This window comes from Talpa occidentalis, unplaced genomic scaffold, assembly GCF_014898055.3.
Source record: "Talpa occidentalis isolate TD23 unplaced genomic scaffold, MPIMG_talOcc4v2.1 talOcc4.9, whole genome shotgun sequence".
Lineage (NCBI taxonomy): Eukaryota > Metazoa > Chordata > Mammalia > Eulipotyphla > Talpidae > Talpa > Talpa occidentalis.
This window is the reverse complement of record NW_023605305.1, coordinates 59,677,896-59,698,865: the sequence shown is the minus strand read 5'-3', so window position 1 is coordinate 59,698,865 and position 20,970 is coordinate 59,677,896. Positions and strand designations below refer to the sequence as shown.

General features: G+C 44.4%; 1 protein-coding gene across 5 annotated transcripts in view; it reads right to left on the bottom strand.

Annotated features, from left to right (window-relative positions):
* KANK4 (KN motif and ankyrin repeat domains 4) overlaps nt 1-20,970 on the bottom strand; it is a 64,507-nt gene that overhangs the window by 24,191 nt on the left and 19,346 nt on the right. The window contains exons 1-3 of one of the 5 annotated variants that reach the window (XM_037501116.2): nt 10,658-11,047; nt 9,844-10,100; nt 4,774-4,861 (exon numbers count right to left, since the gene is read on the bottom strand). In XM_037501116.2, coding sequence (XP_037357013.1) covers nt 4,774-4,789 — 16 coding nt within the window. In that variant the 5' untranslated portion in view covers nt 4,790-4,861; nt 9,844-10,100; nt 10,658-11,047. Of the gene's footprint in view, nt 1-4,773; nt 4,862-5,647; nt 7,277-9,843; nt 10,101-10,657; nt 11,048-20,970 lie in introns of those variants that run through there. The other 4 variants (XM_037501117.2, XM_037501119.2, XM_037501120.2 and 1 more) reach the window with 4 other exon arrangements.

The window sequence follows — 20,970 nt, the reverse complement described above, 5'->3', positions numbered from 1 at the left end:
GATTTCAAAGGCTGAGAAATACAACTGTCTCAACATTAAAAAAAAAAATCTGAGGGGGTAAAAAAATAAAAATAAAAAAGAATCTTGAATTACTCAAATAGGGTCTTGCTAAAGCCAGGAAGTCAAGGAGCTATGACTTCTCAGATGCCTGAGCCTCCAAGTGTGGGAAGATCAGAGAAATTGGAACGTATATTCATGTCCTACCCATGATCTTTTCCACCTGAAAACTGCTTAGTGCTTCACAAATGTGAATTTCATTTTCAAAAACTCATGCCAAGTGAGGAAATACCACATTTTTTCACAGACTGGGGAAAAGGTGATGAGAGAAAAGGGCCTTTTAACATCAAAAGGGACATTGGCGCACATCCTTGAAGACTTTTCGGGGTGCCCCAGCCTATCACGGGACGCAATGAGAAAATGTGATGATGGGAAAATTCCCCATCACACCAAGCTACCATCTTATTGACTTCAACAGAGGATGCCAGAAACAAGTGAGGCCTTTGAATATTTGAAGTCCACAGGGACTTGTTTCCAAGTAGCTTTTTCTTCAGATTAAATAGTCTTTGTTCCTTTGATGTTCCTCACGTGAGAGCCCTTATTATCTGTCTCTCTGACATTCTGCTGAACATGCTTTGAAACTGTCGAGCTCAAGAGAGAACAAAGATGGAGCACACAGAGGACAGAATATGGACTCTGGAGTCTGGTGCGCATCATAGCTCTGCAGTCTCAGAGAAAATACATAGCCTCTCTGTGTCTTTTGATCTATAAAATGGGAATAATCTGGTAAGATGAGATTCTTGTGAGGATTGATTAATTAATAATATAAAGTGCTTAGAACAATGCCTAGCACATGACAAACATCCAGCATGCACTCAATATCATAGTTACCATCTTTGGAGAGCCCAAAACACTGAGGCCAGAAGCCCTTTAATGGAAGGTGATTTTCTGGATACACAGGAGGAGACCCACAAATTTGTGCTCAATCAACTGTTTGGTTCTAAGGGTAATAAATCTTGGGGACAAAATGATATAACGGGAGTAATTCAGTTCATTTACCTGACCCACTATTAATTGATCATCTGTGTGTTGGTTGCTAAGCTAGATCCTAAAGACACGGAGATGAATCAATTATGATGAATCAGACTGCTGACAAGGCCAAGGTGACAGAGGATGAAGATCATGGAAGGACAGCAGTAGGTGAAGAGAAGATATAAATGAAGTGCACCTGGGGCACTCCTGGGGTTGGTTTCCCTCTATGGGTGATGACATACCAGGACTGAGCTCTTCCCACTTGCCTCCTGACCCCCCTTCTCCCATCTGGTGCCACATGCTTGTCAGATGGCCCTTGTGCTTGGGCAAGTGTAGTTACCTCCAGAGAACTAAATACACTAAACAGAGCAGACTAGGCACATAAAGGCTGAACTCACAAACGCTGACACAATGGAACCCACCAGCCTCAATGCTAAAAATGGCAGGGTCTGTGGACAATCCCAGCTAGAGCAGGGAACAGAGGCAGGTTTTGGTCCTGATCCACAGATGGGCCTCATTGGTTCCAGAGCTTCTGTGCTGGCAGATACCTGGACTTCATACTGCTAAGAAGTAAATGCTTCTCTAGCACCCAGAAAGTTCTAGATAATATCACATTTGCGCATACACATTTTTTTTATAGAGGCACACGGGCAGTTCAGTAGCTTTCTCAGCTCATTGCTTGATCTCATTGGCTTTCCAAGCTTCACTGAGCAATACTTGTAGGTTGATTGGTCCACTCAGCAGCCTTACATTAGAGTGACAAGCCAAATCTGAGAGGATGAACTCTGTCCAAAGTTATAGAGAGAACAGAAGCCAAAGAACTCTCCTTAAAGCATTATTTATCTGCTTATTGACTCGATTCAGTAGAAATGTGCTGATTTACCTAGTGGCCTCTGGGAGCAGGTCCAGAGTACAAATACAATAATAGCATTAAATAAGAAACAGCAGATTCAGGGGGTAAATCTTCCACAGGGGAGATGAGGAAACCAAAGAAGTCTGTGACACTAAGCAGCTACCAGAGGGGTGGGTTTCATAGCTCGGGCTAGGACATCTTTGTCTCAGTATCTCTCTCTCTCACACACATTACACTGCCCTGCCTGCCATCTGCTGCTCCGTGTGCCTTCTCTTCATCCCAGTGCAGAGAACACTGGAGCTTGAACAAGGGAGCTTGTGCTGATTTGCTGGGAGACCTACACTCACACTAGCTCTGCTCCTGTTAAGTTTACCTGGGGACAGGGATGCAGGAGCTCAGAATTCTGGGCATCGAGCCAGGGCAATAACTACTTTTGGAAGACTTTCTGTCCAGAATGGACTTTACATGGGCTAAGCCAATACATGGCCAACAAGCTGGATTTGAATCCTAGCTCTGTCATCTACCTAAGTGATTCTGGGCAAATTATTTAATTTCCTTAGGTCTCAATTTCTCTGTAAAATAACAATAATAAAACCTAGCTTAGAGTTGTTGTGATTGTTGGCAGTAATGCAGTAGAGAACAAAACACAGTACTTGACCAAGGAACTGAAAGGCAAGGAGGGCTTGGTTCTGAATGGGGCAAGGGAGGATTCACAGGGGATGTGCACTTTCCCTGGAATATGTACCTCTCTGTTGGGAGTACAGCCTCAAGAGGGAGGGAATGAGAGTCCCAGTAAACAGTTCTGGAAAAATGGAGAAAATGAGTCAGGGGAGAATAAAATTAGAGGTTCAGAGTTACCTAGACTTTTCTGTAGAGTTGTTCTGAAAGCACGCCATCTCACAAGACCCTTGGAAAGGACCTATAAACACAGGCACCAGCCTCAGAGTAACACACAGACATGAGAAAGGGGTTAGGTGGGGACAGGAAAGGATGGAGGTGCCTCAGTAATTATCTCTGAGGAATGAAGTGAAATGTGGCAGGTGAGCAAACCGATCAGAGGTACTTAAAGTGAGGGGGAAAAGTCCAAAGCCTCAATTCAGTTTCTGAAGGAAATGTGAAAAACAGAAACTAGAAAGTGGCTAAAATAAAGCCAGAAAGAAGGGGAATTAAGTGAACCTCTTCAAAAAGTCCAGACAATGAGGACAGAAGCTTTTCCCTTTTCTGCCTTTATTTTGTGAGGTGTGCAGAGGAACAGGGGGAGGAAGCTGAGCAGGGAGGGCAGCTGATTACAGGCCCCCATGGCATGAGGGAATGAGCTGGTGTTCTGTGGGATCACTTCCAGGGAAGCACTGAAAAGGCCGATCTCTGGGGAGAAAGGCAGACTCTTGAAGAATATGGCGACTGCATTTGGAAAGAAGGAAGAGGCAGGACTGCAACTGATGTCTGGTCCCTACATCCTGTGCCAGTGAAATCCATGTGACTCAAAAAGGGATTGTAGGCTCTCCTGTTTCCTGACATTTGGTGATCTGGAAAAAATATTTTATTAGAAGGAGATCTGGGCCTCCCCTGGTGGCGCAGGCGGTTGAGCGCAGCGCTGTGAAGCTGTCCGCAGCCTCTGCAGCGCCGGTTCGATCCCGGCTGGCCAGGGAGATACACACATGGCGCGGCAGACCTCTCCTGTCTCGCCCGCTGCTCCCCTCAGCAGTGTATTTCGTCAGTCTGCCTGTTCTGTTCCTCGCTCTGTCTCTGGTGAATCCTCTCACCCTCCTGCGCATCTGGCCTGTACCTCAGTTCTTGTATGCATGAATAAATAAATCTTTAAAAAAAAAAAAGTAAGGAGATCTGTGTCCAGTCTATGACCTTCAACAAGTTTCCCAGGGAGATGAAGAGGGGGGCACTCATGGAGGCACTGATTGTGCTAGACAGTTATTACTCGACAACTTGACATCCATTGTCTCATTTAGTCCTTTACCAGCCCTATGAAGTAGGCATTAATGTCTGCTTACAGAGGAGAGTGATAGACTGTCTGCAAAAATAATCGCAGTTACATCCCATCCTTGAGTACTCTCCTCTCACACTGACCATGGACTTGGACTTGTGATTTGCTTTGCTCGGTGGGTCAACAGCAAATGTAATCTAAGCAGAGACTTGAAAACTGCTTGTAGTTGGGATATGTCTGTTTTGCTGTGTTAGGAACCCTTCTTTCACCATGTGAACACCCCCCAGCCAGCCTGCTGGATGATGAGAGACACATCACCAACTCATCACCGGCACCCCAGGTCATATGCAGTCAAACAGCACATGTGAGGGGGGCCATTCTAAACCATGTGGCCCCAGTCAAGACACCTAGAAGACCACAGACCTGCGCACAAGTCTAGGAGAGATCACCCAAACAAGAATACTGGCTTGCCAAACTATTTTTGATTTAAAAAAATGCATGTCTTTAAGTCAATACATTGTTTGAGTTGTCTGTTACACAGCAAAGCTAATGGGTCCATGAAGGGACTGAGGCTCAGAGAAGTTAAACGACAGACAGAATCACACAGGCTTGAATGGGGGTCCTTTCTATTATTACTGCTTTCCTGGGTTTTGAGGTCCTCGTCTCTGAAATGAGGATAACGAATGGGGGCATCCTACTCTCTACTTGGCACGTGGAAGAGATGAGAAAGCACTCTGAAAATGATGCAAATCCAACAGAAACATAAAGCTTCTTTCTCATTCCCTGCCACCTGCTACTGTTCAGGCCTACAGTAGTACATGGTCATCCAGCACCACCTGTTTGGGGGCTGTCACCTGTGGGCTCCCCTAGGTTATTGCCAGGATTTATAGTAACCCACACCTTCCAACCCAAGTGCTCACTTTAGACCAGAGAATACAAAGCAGTCGCCTACCATCTGTCTTCTCCATCTTAGGAAATGCTGACCGTCAGCCTCTCAGCCACTCTTCATCCAGTAAGTCTGTAAAATTTGTTGGAGAGTTCTGAAAGGAAGGAAGATAGAAGAGAGGGAGCTCATTAGAATTAGAATAAGTATGGAGACCAACGAAAGCAACAACCATCCCGCCTTTCTCCCAGGGGTGCTCAGAGCCTCCAAGGAGGGAGATTAAAAACCTATAAACATTCCCAGAGTTTAGTTCTAGGGATGCCTTCTTGGAACATTAGCAGTGGTTAACACCAAAGGGAGCATTTGATCCAAGCCCCTCACTTGGCAGGCGAGGACATGGAGGTGAGAAGTTAATTGCTGTGCGCAAGGTCTCTCAGCGCATCAGTGAAGGAGGTGGATCCAGACCGAGGGCTCTTGACAACCAGCCTGGTATTCTTTCCATAAGATCAAGAGCTGAAATCTACTTACCCCCATGCCTGTAAAAGAATTATAATCCATTTTGTGAAAAAGCTGGAATTAGTGTACATCTGTATGACTGGTGACGTCCCAATCCAATCCAAGACAAAGATGAGGTAATTGCAAGTACTGACAAGGAGCTGATATTACAGGTGATTTCTAACCACAGCAGAACAAGGGGAAGTTTGATCTTACTGACGAGAAGACATCAGTGACTATTCAAGCAGAATACTGTCCTGACTCTGAATTAGGTAGGGTGCCTTGAGGTTTGATCATAAATTCTCCCCAAAGTCTTAATCCCTTCCCAGGACTCTTTCTTCAAATGATAAACAACCTGGCTGCTGCCCCTGTGACAATAAATCACCCAGGAAATTGACTTTTTATGATTGTAACTGCACACACATCAGAATAATGAATTATCTGTTACCTCCCAGGAGTGGAAGCAGGGCTGTTTCAGGAATTCCAATGTGCTTTACAATGAACTCCAGACCAAAATATCTGGACCAGTGAGGAGGGAAGCACTGGAGAACACAGAGTGAGAGAAGGATGAGGAGTGGCCCCAGTAACCCAGGATGGAAAAGGGGGAACAAACAAATTAACTGGAGAAGAAACATCAGGCCCACCCAATAAGAGGAAGTCTGAAGTTTGCCAATAGAAAGCTTTGTGTCCCCTTGTTCTGAGCACTGCGCTTGCCCTGGGATCAGTGCTGTTTCCTGCCTTGGCTCCTCCAAACCTTGGTCCACATACCTGCCAGAGGGGCTTCCCTGTGCAGATACGACAGAGCCTTGAGGAGTCAGACCCAAATATAAGCAGGGCCACTTCTTGTAGAATGAACACTGACACTGAACACCTCACTTACCTCTGAGGTGACCAGAACTTGAGTTTGGGGCGGCGCAGAACTGGAGAAGAGAATGTAGCTAAGGAGGGTGACATGGTCCTGGAGGCAGAGTGTGGTTGTTAAGGAGGTAACCGTGGAGAGGACTAGACGGTTCTTACTTGGGTCAAGGGAGGGTCACCCTTGTTTTAAAGAGAAGGTTTTGTCATGGATGAATCGATAAAGAAGTTGTGGTATATATAACGGAAAATTATTCAGCCACAAAGAAGGAAATTCTGACATTTGGAACAACATGATAAGACCTTGAGAGCATTATGCTAAGTGAAATAAGCCAGACAGAGAAAGAAAAATATTGTACACTATCACTCACATGTGGACTCTGAACAACAGAACTCATAGATACGGATAACAGATTGATGGTTGCCAGAGGGAGGGAGAGGTTGGGCAAAATGGGTGAAGGTGGATAAAGGTAAAACTTCCAGATATGAGATTATTAAGTCTTAAGGATATAATCTATAGCACAGTGATTATAGTTAATAATACTGTACTGTGTATTTGAAAGTTGCTGAGAATAATCTTAAAAGTCCTCATCACATGGTTCACGGGTGAAGGGTGGTAGGAATTTTATGGGGACTACACCTGGGAAAAGAAAGCAGACATTGCACAAACATGAACAATGATATGTGTGTGTGTGTGTGTGTGTGTGTGTATATATGTATATAATTTTTTTTAAAAGTTCTCATCACATAATGCTAAGCAAAATAAGCCAGGACAAACACAAATACCAGATAATTTCACTTATATGTGGAATACAGAGAAATAAAACAAATGGCCAGCCAAAACCAAACCAACAACTCACCCTAGAAATCTGAGTGTGGAACTGAGGCTACAAGAGGGGGAGAGGGAAGCCACGGTGGGGAGGGAGGGGCTCACTGGACTGCGGTGGAGGTGAATGCATTGTGGTGACAGGTACCTGAGAAGGTGTGATCAAAGCCTCAGAATCATACACGCATTGGAAACCAATGTTACCTCAATGAAAAAAAAGTTCTCACCATGAGGAAAAAAACCGTGACCATGTGTGGTGATAGAAGTTACTAAACTCCCGGTGATCATTTCATAATACATATAGACAGCAAGTCATCAGGTTACATACCTAAAACTGATACCATGTTAAATCACAGTTATACTTCAATTTAAAAATAAATATAAATTTAGTGAAAGGAGATAAGAGAAGGATCCCCGGCAGACACTGCTGCTCATGTCAATGCCACCCGTCTGCAGTCCGCAGGTGGCAGGAGCAGCCTCCCAGACCTGGCAGGCAGAAGCAGCTCAGCAGTGTCAAGACGAAGCCTGAGAAGCGAAGGCTGAGGACACAAACCCTAAGTTTGCCCCTTACCTCTCTCCTGGTTCCCCGCTTTCTCCCACCCCATAACTTTCCTGAGAAAAGCAGAGGACAGACACTTGACATAATTGAATGGTCTCATGCGACCCTCACCAGAACACAAAGTCAGTTATTCTGTGCCCATTTTTCAGATAAGGAGACTGACACAAGTGTTGGAGCAGGACTTGGCGAATCCAAGCCTGTGCTGGAGAAGAGATTTGTCAATACTTGCCCTCCCCTGCCGATGCTAGGCCTGAGCCCTAGTGTTCTTTTCAGGGGGGATGGGGGTTGGGGAATGGGGCTTTCCTGTTTCCCCCACAAGGGGACCTGACACCGGCTCTCTTGTGAGACCTCACGAAGGTGCGACCTGCTTCTCCAAGGCTGGACTCCAAGCAATAAGGCTACTTCCAAGGAAGAAGTGGTGCCCTGCGCAGATGCACCTTTGCCTGCACCCTCTCATCGACATTTTGGGGGCTCAATCACACCCAGAGCCTTTGGTTAGAGTTAGGGATTCAGCCTTCATAGATCAGAGCACAGGGTTTCAAATAATTATGCAGCACACATTAGGTCAAAATTCATTAAAAAGAACTCTAAAGAGACCTCTAATAATTCTCTTAGACTTCAATTTAGCTAAAATCAATCATTCCAAGGCTACAAAAATTAAATGGAGCCGACATCTCAATTCTCTGAAGGGGAGAAGCCCTATAAAGCTCTAAATGGGACCCAGCTTCTGAACTTTTGCTCATGGTAGTTTATAGGGGACATTTTGCATTTTAGCTAAAGGGGTTTTCTACGAGTTGGGTGGGTGTTTGATGCGGCTAGGTGAGTGGAACTGAAGAATAATTGCCTCATCAACAAATGCTCCTTTGTTTGCAATACAATAGAATATGAAAATAATTATGTTTGGACAGAAATCCCTTTTAAATGAAATCTTGTGACCTTCTGGAGCATTTAAAATTTGACATAAAGCAATTTATTACTCATTTTGTTAAGTTGTATCCCTTGTGTTCAGAACCATGTAATACCTGGTGTTGTTATGTAACGATGCATCTGTTTACATTCTATCCCAGATCAAAGATGCCCAATTAGGTCCCAGCCCCTCTTACTAGCTCATCGTATTATAGATGTTTTGCATATATATAGCTTTATCTCTTTCTAGTTCTTCTTCCCTGCTAATCTGTAAGTTTACGAAGGGCAGAATTCCTGCAGAACTCATGCCTGCCTGCGCCCTCAACAGCCCTATATCCTAACACTTGATACTCAGTCCACAGTACTCACAGGAACAAAATGACCTGGCTTCCATGGAAAGAAATCCACAGGTGCTGAGCCTCGACTGGGGCACTGTTATTGGGTAGAATATTTACCCTCACACACATAATCCTGGGAAATAGGTGTCATCTCCAAGGCACATAGCGACTACATAGCCAATCCAAAGTCTCCCAGTTAACTACCTAATGGCAGGACGGTTTGTGTGACTCCATGATCCCCCACTGCCTCTGAAAGCTGCTGGGCAGCCAAGAGGAGGGAGCTGAAGCTGCCTATTCAAAATGTACCCAAAATACAGTCTCTGACAGACAGCAGGGGTAGCTATGTGTGACTGTACCAGGCCACATAAAAAGGTTTCAGCAGGGCCCAAGCCCCAGGGCATGGATTTGCCCTGGAGTCAGCAGTACCCAGCTCCCTCCCCATTTTCAATTGCATTTCTAACCTCAGCTCCAAATACAAAGAAACCTTCCCTTCGTCTTGAAAATGAAACCTAGTTCTGCACGTTTGTTCTCCTCAAACCTCTCTTTATTCTGCAGTAATAATAATGCCATATTTCATCCCACAACAGGCTGTATGCCAAAATAAATAGCACCTTGGATTTCCTTGAAAAGAAAGCTTGGCTCACAGCACAGCCTTATTGCCACGAGAATTCTTGGAGAATTCAAACTCACAGAGTCAAATGTTTAGCAAGGTAGCACTCCCAACAGCAGTCCTGTCAGTCCCTCCAAGATCACTTGCAAGGACAAAGCACTCTGTCCAAGGAGAAAAAAAAAATGACCCATACCACGAGCCAGTCTGGCCAAAAAGATGAGAGCATTCTGTTTCCTCATTCCAGGCCCCCGCCTCGTCAAGTGTAAATGTCCCCTGTGCTGAGAAGCAGGGGGCATCTGAGCGCTGTTACTTAACATTGAGAGGGCTGAAACCCAGATGCCGGGAGGTGAGACGCACTCCTGGAAAAGATTCTGCTTACCGAATTCTCTGCCCACACGGGAAACAAAGAGATAACTCGTTCTCGATAAATGATACGTTACCACAATCCCATTAACTCGTTCCCACATTTTTCTGCCTGCAATGCAGCAGCTGAACCTGAGGCTTCCTGAAGACGAGAAAACAGTCAGGAAGAAAGCTGCGACCACATTACCTCTCCTTGGCATCCTCCCGCCGCCACAGCCCGCAGCCAGAGGAGTCTGCCTCCCGGAAAGCAAGGTTCGGGCTACTGGACCGAAGCTGATTGCCCAGGAGTTCAACACCTCAGCATCGGCTTCCCAGCTGTTAAAGGGTTTGGTCAGGTGATCCGTGACCTTGCTGGGAAAGCAAATACTGACTTCCTTTCGGTTCCCGGGAACAAGGGAGTGGGGTCAGGAAGGGATCCCGCGCTCAATAAGCTGATACTGGATCCTGCAGAGAGGAAGACAGCTCAGATCTTTCAATTGCAAAGTTAGTTCCCGGGGCTGTTACCACCTGGGAGGGACACATCAAAAGACATAGAAACAGCACACACCTTCATTCTCCAACTTCCCCAAATCTGCGTGCTCTTCTGCGGGGTGGCAGTGGGTAGGTAGAAGGGTGGGGGTGGTTATTATTATGTTTTTTCTTCTCGCCCCCAGCTGGTGTGACTCATTAATATGGTATTGCTAATGGGGACACAGCTTCCTTAGGTGCTAAAACCCTCCAGTGGCGCATTTCTTTCTACCTGGCATTGCTTTTAGAAACTTCCTCCCCCACCTGCCTTCTGGGGTCCCACAACTCTGTGAAGCTGCTTGGAAACCCAGAATTCTAGCTGCCCTGATCATTTGGTGACTGGGGGTGTATGGGGCAAAGCCAGAGACAGAAACAATGACCAGTGAATTTCCGGGGCCAAACTAGCAGCTCCCCCTTCCTGCTGCTCTACCAATCTGCCGTCCAAGCCCCGGAATGCACCCAGTTCTGGCAGAAAAGGAAAAGCAAGAAAGTACCTTCTGTAAGGATCCCGTTCCGGGCAGGGTTTCTAACTGCAACACAGATCAGTGACTTCAGAGGGCCAGATGCAAGCGCCTGGGAGAAGGTGGCAGCAGAGGAGAAAGGTCTGGTGTCCGAGGCAGCGAATGTCAGCCCACTGAGGCCACAGCTCTTTGGAGAGCTCTTTGGAGGGACAGGTATGCAGTGCGAGGCATAGAGGCTCCAGGATCTCCAAACCCAGCATTGAACCTGAAGGAGCTACAGGGGAGTGAATGCAGTCCAAAGGGGCCAGGAGGACAGCTGTACTCCTAAGCAAGCTCAGCAAACAGATAATAGGGACCTCCAGCCAAGTGAGGCTGCCTTAGGAAATGAAGCTCAGTCATTAAGACATGCCGAAGCAGCTCTGACCTTCACAGACATCAAGATGAGCTTTCAAAGGCAAGGGCAGATTCCTGTCTGCCCAATGCTGAAATTGATGCCAGCACTGAATGTCACCCTTGAAATGCTGCCTGCATCCAGCCCAGGACACTTGGAAAGCACTTCACATCCAGGACCCAATTATCCTCATACCAGCATAAGGCATCCAGGATCCCTGTTGTACAAGAAATGAAAGGCAGTCTACATGACTTCTCTTGGCTCAGCTGGGATTTATCTGGATTAAAATGAAGATTCCTGAGATAGAATTTAGTGCTCTTCCCACCATACTGGATCATATTTCTTATTCTCCTTCAAGATGCGAGTGCATTTTGCTCAAGAGGGAGGTTAAGAGTTACACTGAAGGGCACAGAATGATGTGAAAAATGAGGATACGGAATACCAACACTTTTCTCAAATGCTGAAAGTAATTTTCTGCATTAACTGAGTGCACAGATCAAATCATGAGAATGAAAAAATATTTATCTTGAACTCTGATTATATAAAAAATATACTGAGGAGTAAACTGCCTCTCTGATAGATTTTTAAATAATTGTTGTTGCTCACAAATTGGCTGGAGAATGGCTAGAGAGTTAAGACATTTCACCAGGAAGCTGAGTGAAAAAAATTATCTTACCAAGTCCCGTGACTTCCAGCCACCCACTCTCCCCCTCTGGTTTATCTATGTAATTATGATAAGCATTTCCCCCTTCTCCAAGGATAAATTCTTCTTTCGGCAAGATAAAGAGGTGACAAGCTCTCTTCCAGAGCTGTGTTGCAAAACCCAACATTCCTCAGGGACACTATTCCATTTCTCCCATGACCACTTCCGCTCAGCCCTCCAAACTTCCATTCAGCACCCCGTCCAAGTACAGGAATCATCCTTCCTGCCTCTCCTGCTCCTGTCTGCTGTCTACTGATGCAGGGACCGCCCGATTCTAATTGCTGCCTCTGTGTCTGTCCCCAGGATTAGCATCACAGGGAGATGCTCCAGCAAGCTTGTGACAAAACCCACAATACCTAAGAACTAAATGGGTGATTCTCCAGGTCCTCCACTAAGTGCCAAGGGAGCACCTCTGTTTTTCCAACAGGCTCCAGATCTCTCATCAGATTAAAAAGACAGTAGAATGCAGGGGAGGAAATAGAAACACCTACCAGTGCCACTGGCTCGAATGCCAGGAGAGAAGACACCCAGAAAAAAAGGACTCATGTATACATCACTAAGATGTCTCCAGACCATCTTTCTGGGGAGAAATAGCAATTTGAACTGTCCAAACTCTACAGGAGATGCCGGGACAGGGGCTGTGCCAACTGCCTTTGTTTCTAAGAGAAGAGATTCTCCTGCCTTTTGAGTCTAACTTAGTATACTTATTTGAACTCCATGGTCAAACAGGGAAGTAAGCAGAACAGGGAATGCTACCCTCCATTTTCCAGATGAGAAACAAAGTCTGTTCCCAACAATACAAAGTCAAAAAAAAAAAAAAAAAAAAAAAGGCAAAATCTCAACTCAAACCCACATTTTCTGTCTCCCAGTTTAATACCCATTCCACGAAACACCCAGCTGAATGGGGCATGCAGGTGAATGCAGGAGTCACCAGGACCAGGATGAACTTCAGTGCTGGAGCTATCCAGGCAGAAGGTAACCTCGCACTGAGGGAGAGTCTTCATGGGAAACTCCACATGGGGAAATCTCCGCCATGGCTTCTGGCCCTTGCCATGTCCAGTGTTTCAGCATGACACACACCCCTCTCCCCCCAGACCCCCAGAAAAACATACACATTCCTCACTCAAACAAATGTTTTAAGACTAGTAGCCAACTTCATATTACCAGCAAGTGACCCAGAGACACTTATCCATAAGAACCATTTGGCAGAGGGAAAAAGCGTGGTTCCTGTTGCAATCTAGAAATACCCCCACATACACACACTTCCATGGCCCTCTACCCTGTGATGGGAAAAAGGTAGAGTCCCTCTACCCTGTGATGGGGAAAAAATGTGGCTGTCCAGGTCAGGTGAGATGGGGGCCAAGCAAGAGAAAACAGAGAGGGAGCAATCTTAAGAATGTGCCTTTTATCTAAACCGTCCCTCAGGCCTTTGCGCTTTCCCCAGGAAGGTCAGGTATTTGGCAGGCTGTGTGATCACACGGCGGAGGGGGAGCATGCTCTTAGGTCCACACGCTGCAGAAACAGCCTCTTAGTCAGGCTGAGATTCGGTTCATTCTGATGGATGCCACTGAAATGACTGGGGAAAGAAACCACGCGTGCAAGATCTGTGGGTGCAGCAGGGCAGGGGAACCAGCCATCCCGAAGATGGACCAATTAAAGCAGATGAAACTTTCTGAGGGAGGACATAGGGCCAACTTTCAGGTGAGAGGAGGCTGCACTAACCAGTGGAAAATGCTCTATAGAGAACCTTCCGCTCTTCATCCCTCCTCTCATTTAAAGCCGTCCAGAACACTGTCAGTCCGCACTCAAACACAATGAAAAATTAGATGCCAGTGGACACATGAGTAAAGGGCACAGGCAGGCAATTCAACATTAACTCATTAATACTGGAGTTAGTGTTTGCAGAATGTTTTATCTTATGAATCAATAACCAAAAAGACATAAGTAAACACAGAAACGCCAAATGCTGTGCTTACCCTACACTGTGCCAGGCACTCCGGGTCCATTCCCAACACTATCCAATTTAATTCCCACTTAACAGTATATTCCCAGTAAAGCAATATAGTTATTTTCATTAGCCAAGGACAAAGCCAAGCCTCCGAGCAATTGTCCAATACAGAGACTATGAGCGCCAAGATTTGAATCCAGTTAATGTGCTGTTCTTAACCATGCATAGTACAACACAGGCTCTCTTAGAGTTAGAGGAAGAAACTGTTAAAGACCCACAGTTGGGCCTCCCTGGGGGAGAAAGGGGTTAAGCACAGCACTGTGAGGCAATCAGCAGCCACTGTAGCACGAGTTCGATCCCCGCCCAGGGAGCTACCCACATGGCACAGCAGACCTCTCCTGTCTCACCCACTGCTCCTCTCAGCAGTGTATTTCAGTCAGTCTGCCTGTTCTGTTCCCCACTCTGTCTCTGGTGAATCCTCTCACCCCCTGCACCTCTGACCTGTGTCCTGTTCTTGCATGCATAAATAAATAAATCTTTTTTAAAAAAAAAGAGAAAGAAGGATGCTCAGTATTGATGAGCGTGATGAGAAGGGGTCACACACTCTCCACCAAACTGCAACAATGTCTTGACCCTGCCTGTTTGTTTAGGTCCTGATATGGTTGGTACGTGTATAGGGGTGACTTCAAACTCAATCAAAACAAAGTAAAATGGGACAGTAAGAGGATGAAGAATGTCATAGTGATGTGATTTCTTAACCTGGTTTAATAAATCCTTACTAATTGAGATAGCACTGCTGAAAGGTAGAAAGCACTATGTTAAAGGCAGAGAGTTTTAAGAAAATGGGAGTGCTCAGTAAAACTGAAATGGGAAGATGTGGTCAGGGACTATCATGAAGGGCTTTGTAAACCACACTAAAGAGTTTGGACCTTAGGCTGAGGGCAGCAGTTAACATATGGTGACATGAAAAAATGTTGTCTGCAATCACTGTGGTTGCTATAAAAAGACTGGATTTAGAGAGAAGAAACCAGGGGTAGTTCATTCAAGATTTTAAACTAGTGAAAGTGAGGTGGGGTTGAAACTGACAGCTATTTAGTAATTAAATTGATGATGGATTAGTTATGAGGGAGAGTTTGAATTGGCAATTGATTAGTTATGGGGGACAGGTGAACAAAGCTGGCTTATTTGCCTGGGTAGATGGTGGTTCCCTTTAAATGGTAAGAAACAGGAAAAGGGACAAAGTTGTGCCAGAGGAAGAATGAAGGTGGTTCCTTGAGAATGGCTAAGAGCGCAGACTTGGAACTCAGACTGGACTTGCACCCAGCTGAGCCATTTTCTATCTGTAAAACTAGCCAGCTGATCGATGCTGTGCCTCTGACCTTGGTTCAGTCACAAGCTGTTCTAGTCTCAGTGTTTTATTTGAACAATGAGAGGTACCTGGTACTTATGTTGTTGAAACAGTCAGGTACTTTGTAAAAAGTGCTTGGCCCATTTTAAGTGCTCTAGTTGTAACTGTTGATCTCTGTGTGGGCTAAAATGAGACTAGGCAGTATTCATAAGGTTCAGACAAAATTTAAAGGCTAGATTTGAGATATCTTTACAGAACTGAACAGAACCATTTGGGACCATCTGCAGGGAGCGGGAGGGAAGTGGGACTTGATATGTATTGTTGGAACCACCACCTTTTAAACCAGTTGTTTATGTCAGGGTGTAGAGATAAAGATACAAGGGACTTGGAAGCAGATAGGGGAGGTTTAATGCCTTCCTTTGCCAGTGTAAAGCCAGGCACTCCAATTTCCTTAACAGTAAGACCAGCCTTTTAAATGTCTTAAGCTTCAAAAATGTTATGATGTACCATCCCTTGAGCCCCCGTGTCATTTAAAATAAATACTAAATTGTATTTACAATGCTAATGTAAAATAAGTGTAACAAAGTCCAATAAAGTTTTTATTTTTTCTCACGAAAAAAAAAACCCTTACTATTATGATATACTCTTGTAAAATAAAAAAATGAATTATTTGGGTAAAGGTAAGACGTCACCAAGATCCTACCACCTGAATGAAACGGGTTTCCTGTGCAATATTTTATATGTTTTAACAAAACTGAGGCAATTCCCTTGGTGTTTAAAGAGTCTTGCCTGGAATCCTGGTCCTGCCACTGACTGTGCAATCTTGAACAAGTCACTTAACCTCTCTGTGCCTCACTTGTAAAATAGGCACAGTAACACCCTACATTTCATGAATCTGACAGGAGGATTAAATAAGATGATAATACATGTCAACTACTTATAACTAAAGCTGGCATACAGTCAGTGTCCAATAAATAATAAATATGTTAGTTATAAAGATAATAATATACAGCTGACCCTTAAATAACACAGGGGTTAGGAGTGTTGACATCCCCCCCACACACAGTTGAAAATTCAAATATAACGTTTGACTCCCCTGAAACTTAACTACTAAGTTAGTCACCTGCTGATGATTAGAAGCCTTACTGATAATATAAACTATCAATTAACACATACTTCGTATGTTACATGTATCATATACTGTATTCTTAGAATAAATAAGGTAGAGAAAAGAAAATGTAATTAACAAAATGATAAGGAAGAGAAAATACATTTACACTGCTGTTTTATATTTGTTGATACCATAGTTTATGTCTTCTGTTTGTAAAAAATACCCAGTGTAAGTGGACCCTGGCAGCTTAAGCCCATGTTGCTCAAGGATCGACTGTAAATTCAATTATGAATTCAATTTTGTATTAAGAATTCCATAACCACTTAAAAATATAGTTATATTTGCTTTGTAAGGATCACTGTAAAAGCCTATACCAGACTGCACTGACTTGGGCCTTATTTCCCAAACCCACACTCTCCTGGATGTCATTCTCCCTTGTGTTTAATTCTCCCTTCAATGCTACCTGACAGGTGGGCCTCAGGGCAGGTCTCTAGAGAAGACCCCGATTCCAGGTGCTGGAATCCAGCTGCCACATCTGATGATGAATGGTTGGTTATGAACACAGGCTTTGAGGTAAGACAGGCCAGGCTCAAATCCTGGCTGTGTGATCTCAAACAAATGTCTTCATAAAAAGAGCATAGCTCAGTGCACCATTGGGAGGATGGGGGAGATAAGATATGTAAGTGCTTTTACCGATGCTCACTGGGTCATAAATACACAATAAATGTGAACTATGATTACATTTTAAAACTGACAGTGTTTTTCACAAGGAGAGGACAGAGCTCATGTTGAGTTTCTAAAAGATGATATGGTAAGAACTCAAAAAAAAAGTGCTGACTCAATGAATAAACAAATGGATGAATGAATGGATCATAGGGACAGAGAGATGGAAAGGGTATTTTCTAATGGTTTTATTTAGATGTAATCTACATATCATATAATTCACCCATGAAGATTGTGCAATTCAGTAGTGGTAGTATACTCAGAATTGTGTAAAATTACCATATCTAATTTTTTAAATGTGGTAAAATACATGGAACATAAAATTTATCATGTTACCTTTTGCAAGTGTAAAAATAAATGGCATTAAATACATTCACAACATTGTATAACCATCAACGTTCATCATCTCCAACATAAACTCTGCAACCCATTAAACAATAACTCTGCATTCCTAGGCCCCAGTAACATTATTCTACTTTCTGTCTCTGTAAAGGTGCCTATACTAGGTACCTCGATAAATAAAACATACAATATGTGCTTCTGTGTCTGGCTTATTTCATTTAGCATGTTTTCAACATCCACCCAAGTTGTAGAGCATATCAAAATTTCATTTTTTATGGTTGAGTAATATTCCTTATGTGTACATAGCATGTTGTGTTTGTCCATTCATCATTCAATGGACATTTTGTTACTGGTGCACAAGACATTTGCCATGACATTCTGGACTACCTGGCTTCTTGTGAACGCCTTTACTATGCTTGGATTATTTCCTTCTTGGGAGGCCCCCCCTCTCCAAAGTTGAAACCAGAATTTACAGTGCCAGCCTCCTTTATAACTAGGACTCAGGCAAGGCAGAAGCACCCAGGCCAGATCTCAAATTGGAAGAAAGCCCCCTGGAAAGGGAAGGCCTGCAGGCAAGTGACTCTGCAGAGGGCACTGGAGACCTGACATCCTTTAATAAACTCTTCTGTGTAAGCAATGGGCACTGTTGCTGGCAACCGTGACCCTTGACTGCGAAGATGCAGCATCAGCATCAGCTTGGTTTTAAATTGCTTTAACTTTCTTCTATTCTGCTAATTGATGTTACTTGCAGAAATATTTTTTGGTGTTTGAGTGCTTTGTTGTTGACTGTTTGCTGCCTTACCATTTTGATTATTTTTCTCTTCCCCATTCATCCTTTGTTATTACCAAATTCTTTCCCACCTGAAAGTGGGAATCAGTGTGCTTGGTGAGCAACAAGGCCTTTTGCTCAGCCTGATGGGGTGCAGTCAAAAGAGCTTGGGTACCACAATTTGGAGCCAGCCAAGCAATTCCGCTTTACTTGCTCCCTCCTGGGTCACTTCAGTGAAAACCTCTCAAGGGTAGACACAAGGTAGACACACCCTCTGCAGGGGGGCAACCTGCATCCACCCCTTTGGGCTGCCCCCACTCTCAGCACCATTGTCCCTAATCAGAACCCAGCAGAAGCCTTCACAGGCATCAGCTCAGTGTCAGAGCCAGGTGCAGGTGCAGACAGTTCGGGGCTTGCGTGGGCTGTGGCATCTGCCTTCTGGGTTGGGAGGAAGGTTTTTCTTGGCACAACCTGTATATTTAGGAAAGTCAGTTCAAGCCAACCAAGCCTGATAAGTGATCTCCAGACACCTGGGTGGAACCAACAGTGTTTCCAGATTTCTCAGGCAAGCTGAAAGGTTTTTCATTATTATTTTACAAAACCCTGCCTGACCCTCTAGCAAGAATAGCCTAATGAGAAGAAGAGGAGTGGGCACATGTGATGTGGCTCCAAAAAAGAATGATGAGCACTCAGCCTCAGCAGCAACGGGCCAAGGGAAGGCTGGGCATCATCAGAGATGAACCAGAGAGAGATAGTAAGAGAAGAATGCTAGCAATATCTATCAACCCCAACTGTCCCTTGAAGGAGCTAGGGTTTGTTGCCAGGGTACCACCCAGAAATACAGCAGAAGATCCTACATTAGCGTCAGTCGGTGCTGCTGGTTATCTGCTAGCAGGAGCAGAGAAACATAAACAGAACTTTGGACACCATCTTCACTTACGAGTGGATAAACTGAGGCTCCAGGACTTGCCTACACCAGACGGCAGGGTCAAGGTCAGATACTGCTTTCTAGACTCCCTCTTCAGTGTTTCCCCTGAAAACCTTCAGGCAAATAGCACAGGTCTGCAGTGTGGTATTAAAGGACACAACACTTTCTTTAACAACAGCAATGTGGCTGGCACCCCTAGCTTAGATGTGGAATAATGGAGTTGTTATTGGAGTAAAGAGAGCCAGAGAATTGCTCAGTATCCTATTGATGACCTTCACTTGCAGTCTCTGGCTAGAGGGGAAGTATGATGTGCCACAGTAGCAAGAGCTGCCAACATCAATTAGGCACTGATTCTTTACTGAGTCCCTTGCCCATCCTCGCTCAGCCCCGAGATAGCACTGTCACAACTCCTCTGCACACAAGGTAAAGATAGTTTTCTCAAGACCCAGTTTGAGCTCAGTGTTATGTTTAAAGAAACGGCAGTTAAGTAGGGGGAAAAAAATGAATTGGAGGCCATCCAAACCTCCACTGCAGTCTCTAGAGAAAACACCAAAGGGAAATGCATTCTTTGCACAAAGCAAAAGTCTTAAATTTTTCTTTCTAATCTCTGCTATTCTCCATATCTATTTCCAACAAAGCAAATGCCCCCAAAGCAGCATCCTCCATTTCCCAATATCCCTTGCACAAAAGCGTCACCTGACTATTCCCTCACCTCCCTCACCTCTGGCATCTATTCACCTGTACTTGCCAGGTTCTATCCTTCAGCAGGAACCACAATATTGGCTCCCTTTTCCTGTACTTTCCAACACTGGGTGACCCCAATCTGCATAAAAATGGAGGGGCAACAGCCAAGAAAACCAAGTCAGAATTTGGCACAGAAGGAAATTACTTGAAGGCTCCATAGGCAAGGAAGTTTTGAACATTCCTCTCTTAATGTTTTAAATTCCTTCACACCCATTTTACAGAGTAGAAAACTGGGGTTTACTAAAAATAATAGCAAATTTTTATATTATTATGCCAATAATAATTATTAACCAGACACTGTCTGATACTGTGCAAATGGTAATGACCATATCAGGTAGATGCTCACAGCATCCTTTTCACAGCTGACAGGTTCAGGGCATTAAATTAGTAAGTGGCAGGGTCAGAGTTCAAAGAGGTGTCTGATTCTAGAGACCAACTTCTTAACCACAGTGTTCTGTTCTCAGCCTTTTGGGTCTTAGTTCTGTAACAGTCCATGAAGCAAGTTGCCAGTAGCATCTAAATAGAGAAGGAACCCTATAGAAGGTTCAGCAAAAGAATGAATCTAAAGTCTACCATCATGTTCATTAACTCTCAGATGATTATTAAAATATAAACAACATTTCTGGGGCTTGCAGTAAGTCTATAAATAAGGTAAATTTATCTGCAAAGGACTCTCTAATTAACTTAAAATTATTTAATCAATACAACACAATTACTTTTCAAATAATCTTTGAAAGTTCCAAGGAGTCTTAAGGTGTTTAATTGCTATTTAACCAGATAGCAGCAGTCAAATTACACAGATATCAATTTCAGAGAAAAAGTACTTTGCAGATCTAGCACTCTGTCAAAATTCCCATTAGAAAGACATATTTCAGGCTAGATACAAAGGTTTTCAGTTACAAATTAATTTCCTTTCTCTGCTGTTAGCCAGGATTGGGCCAGGGGGTGGTGGGAGTGCGGGGAGCTAGGGAATCTGATGCAGGAATTCTTGGCTCCTGGCTTGTTTAAATCAAGGGAGAGAGCTTACCACCCTGCAATGGGGCAGGTTCCCCAAAAGCAAAGGAATGCTGCCAACGACTCAGTGGAAGATCCAATTCCGGCCCAAATCTACCCCAACAACTCCAGCAGATATAACCGTGAGCCTCCTGGGGCCAAGACTTGAGTCAGAGTTTGCCTGGGTTCCACTCACATTGGTTCCAGCTGCACTCACGTCCCCACAACCTGAAAGCAGTAGATAAAATTGGAACAAGCAAAGGGGATGAAACCAGGATCTCTGCAGTAGGAATCTGTATTTCAACAAGTCCTCTAGGTGACTTTTCTGCACACTACAGTTTGAGGA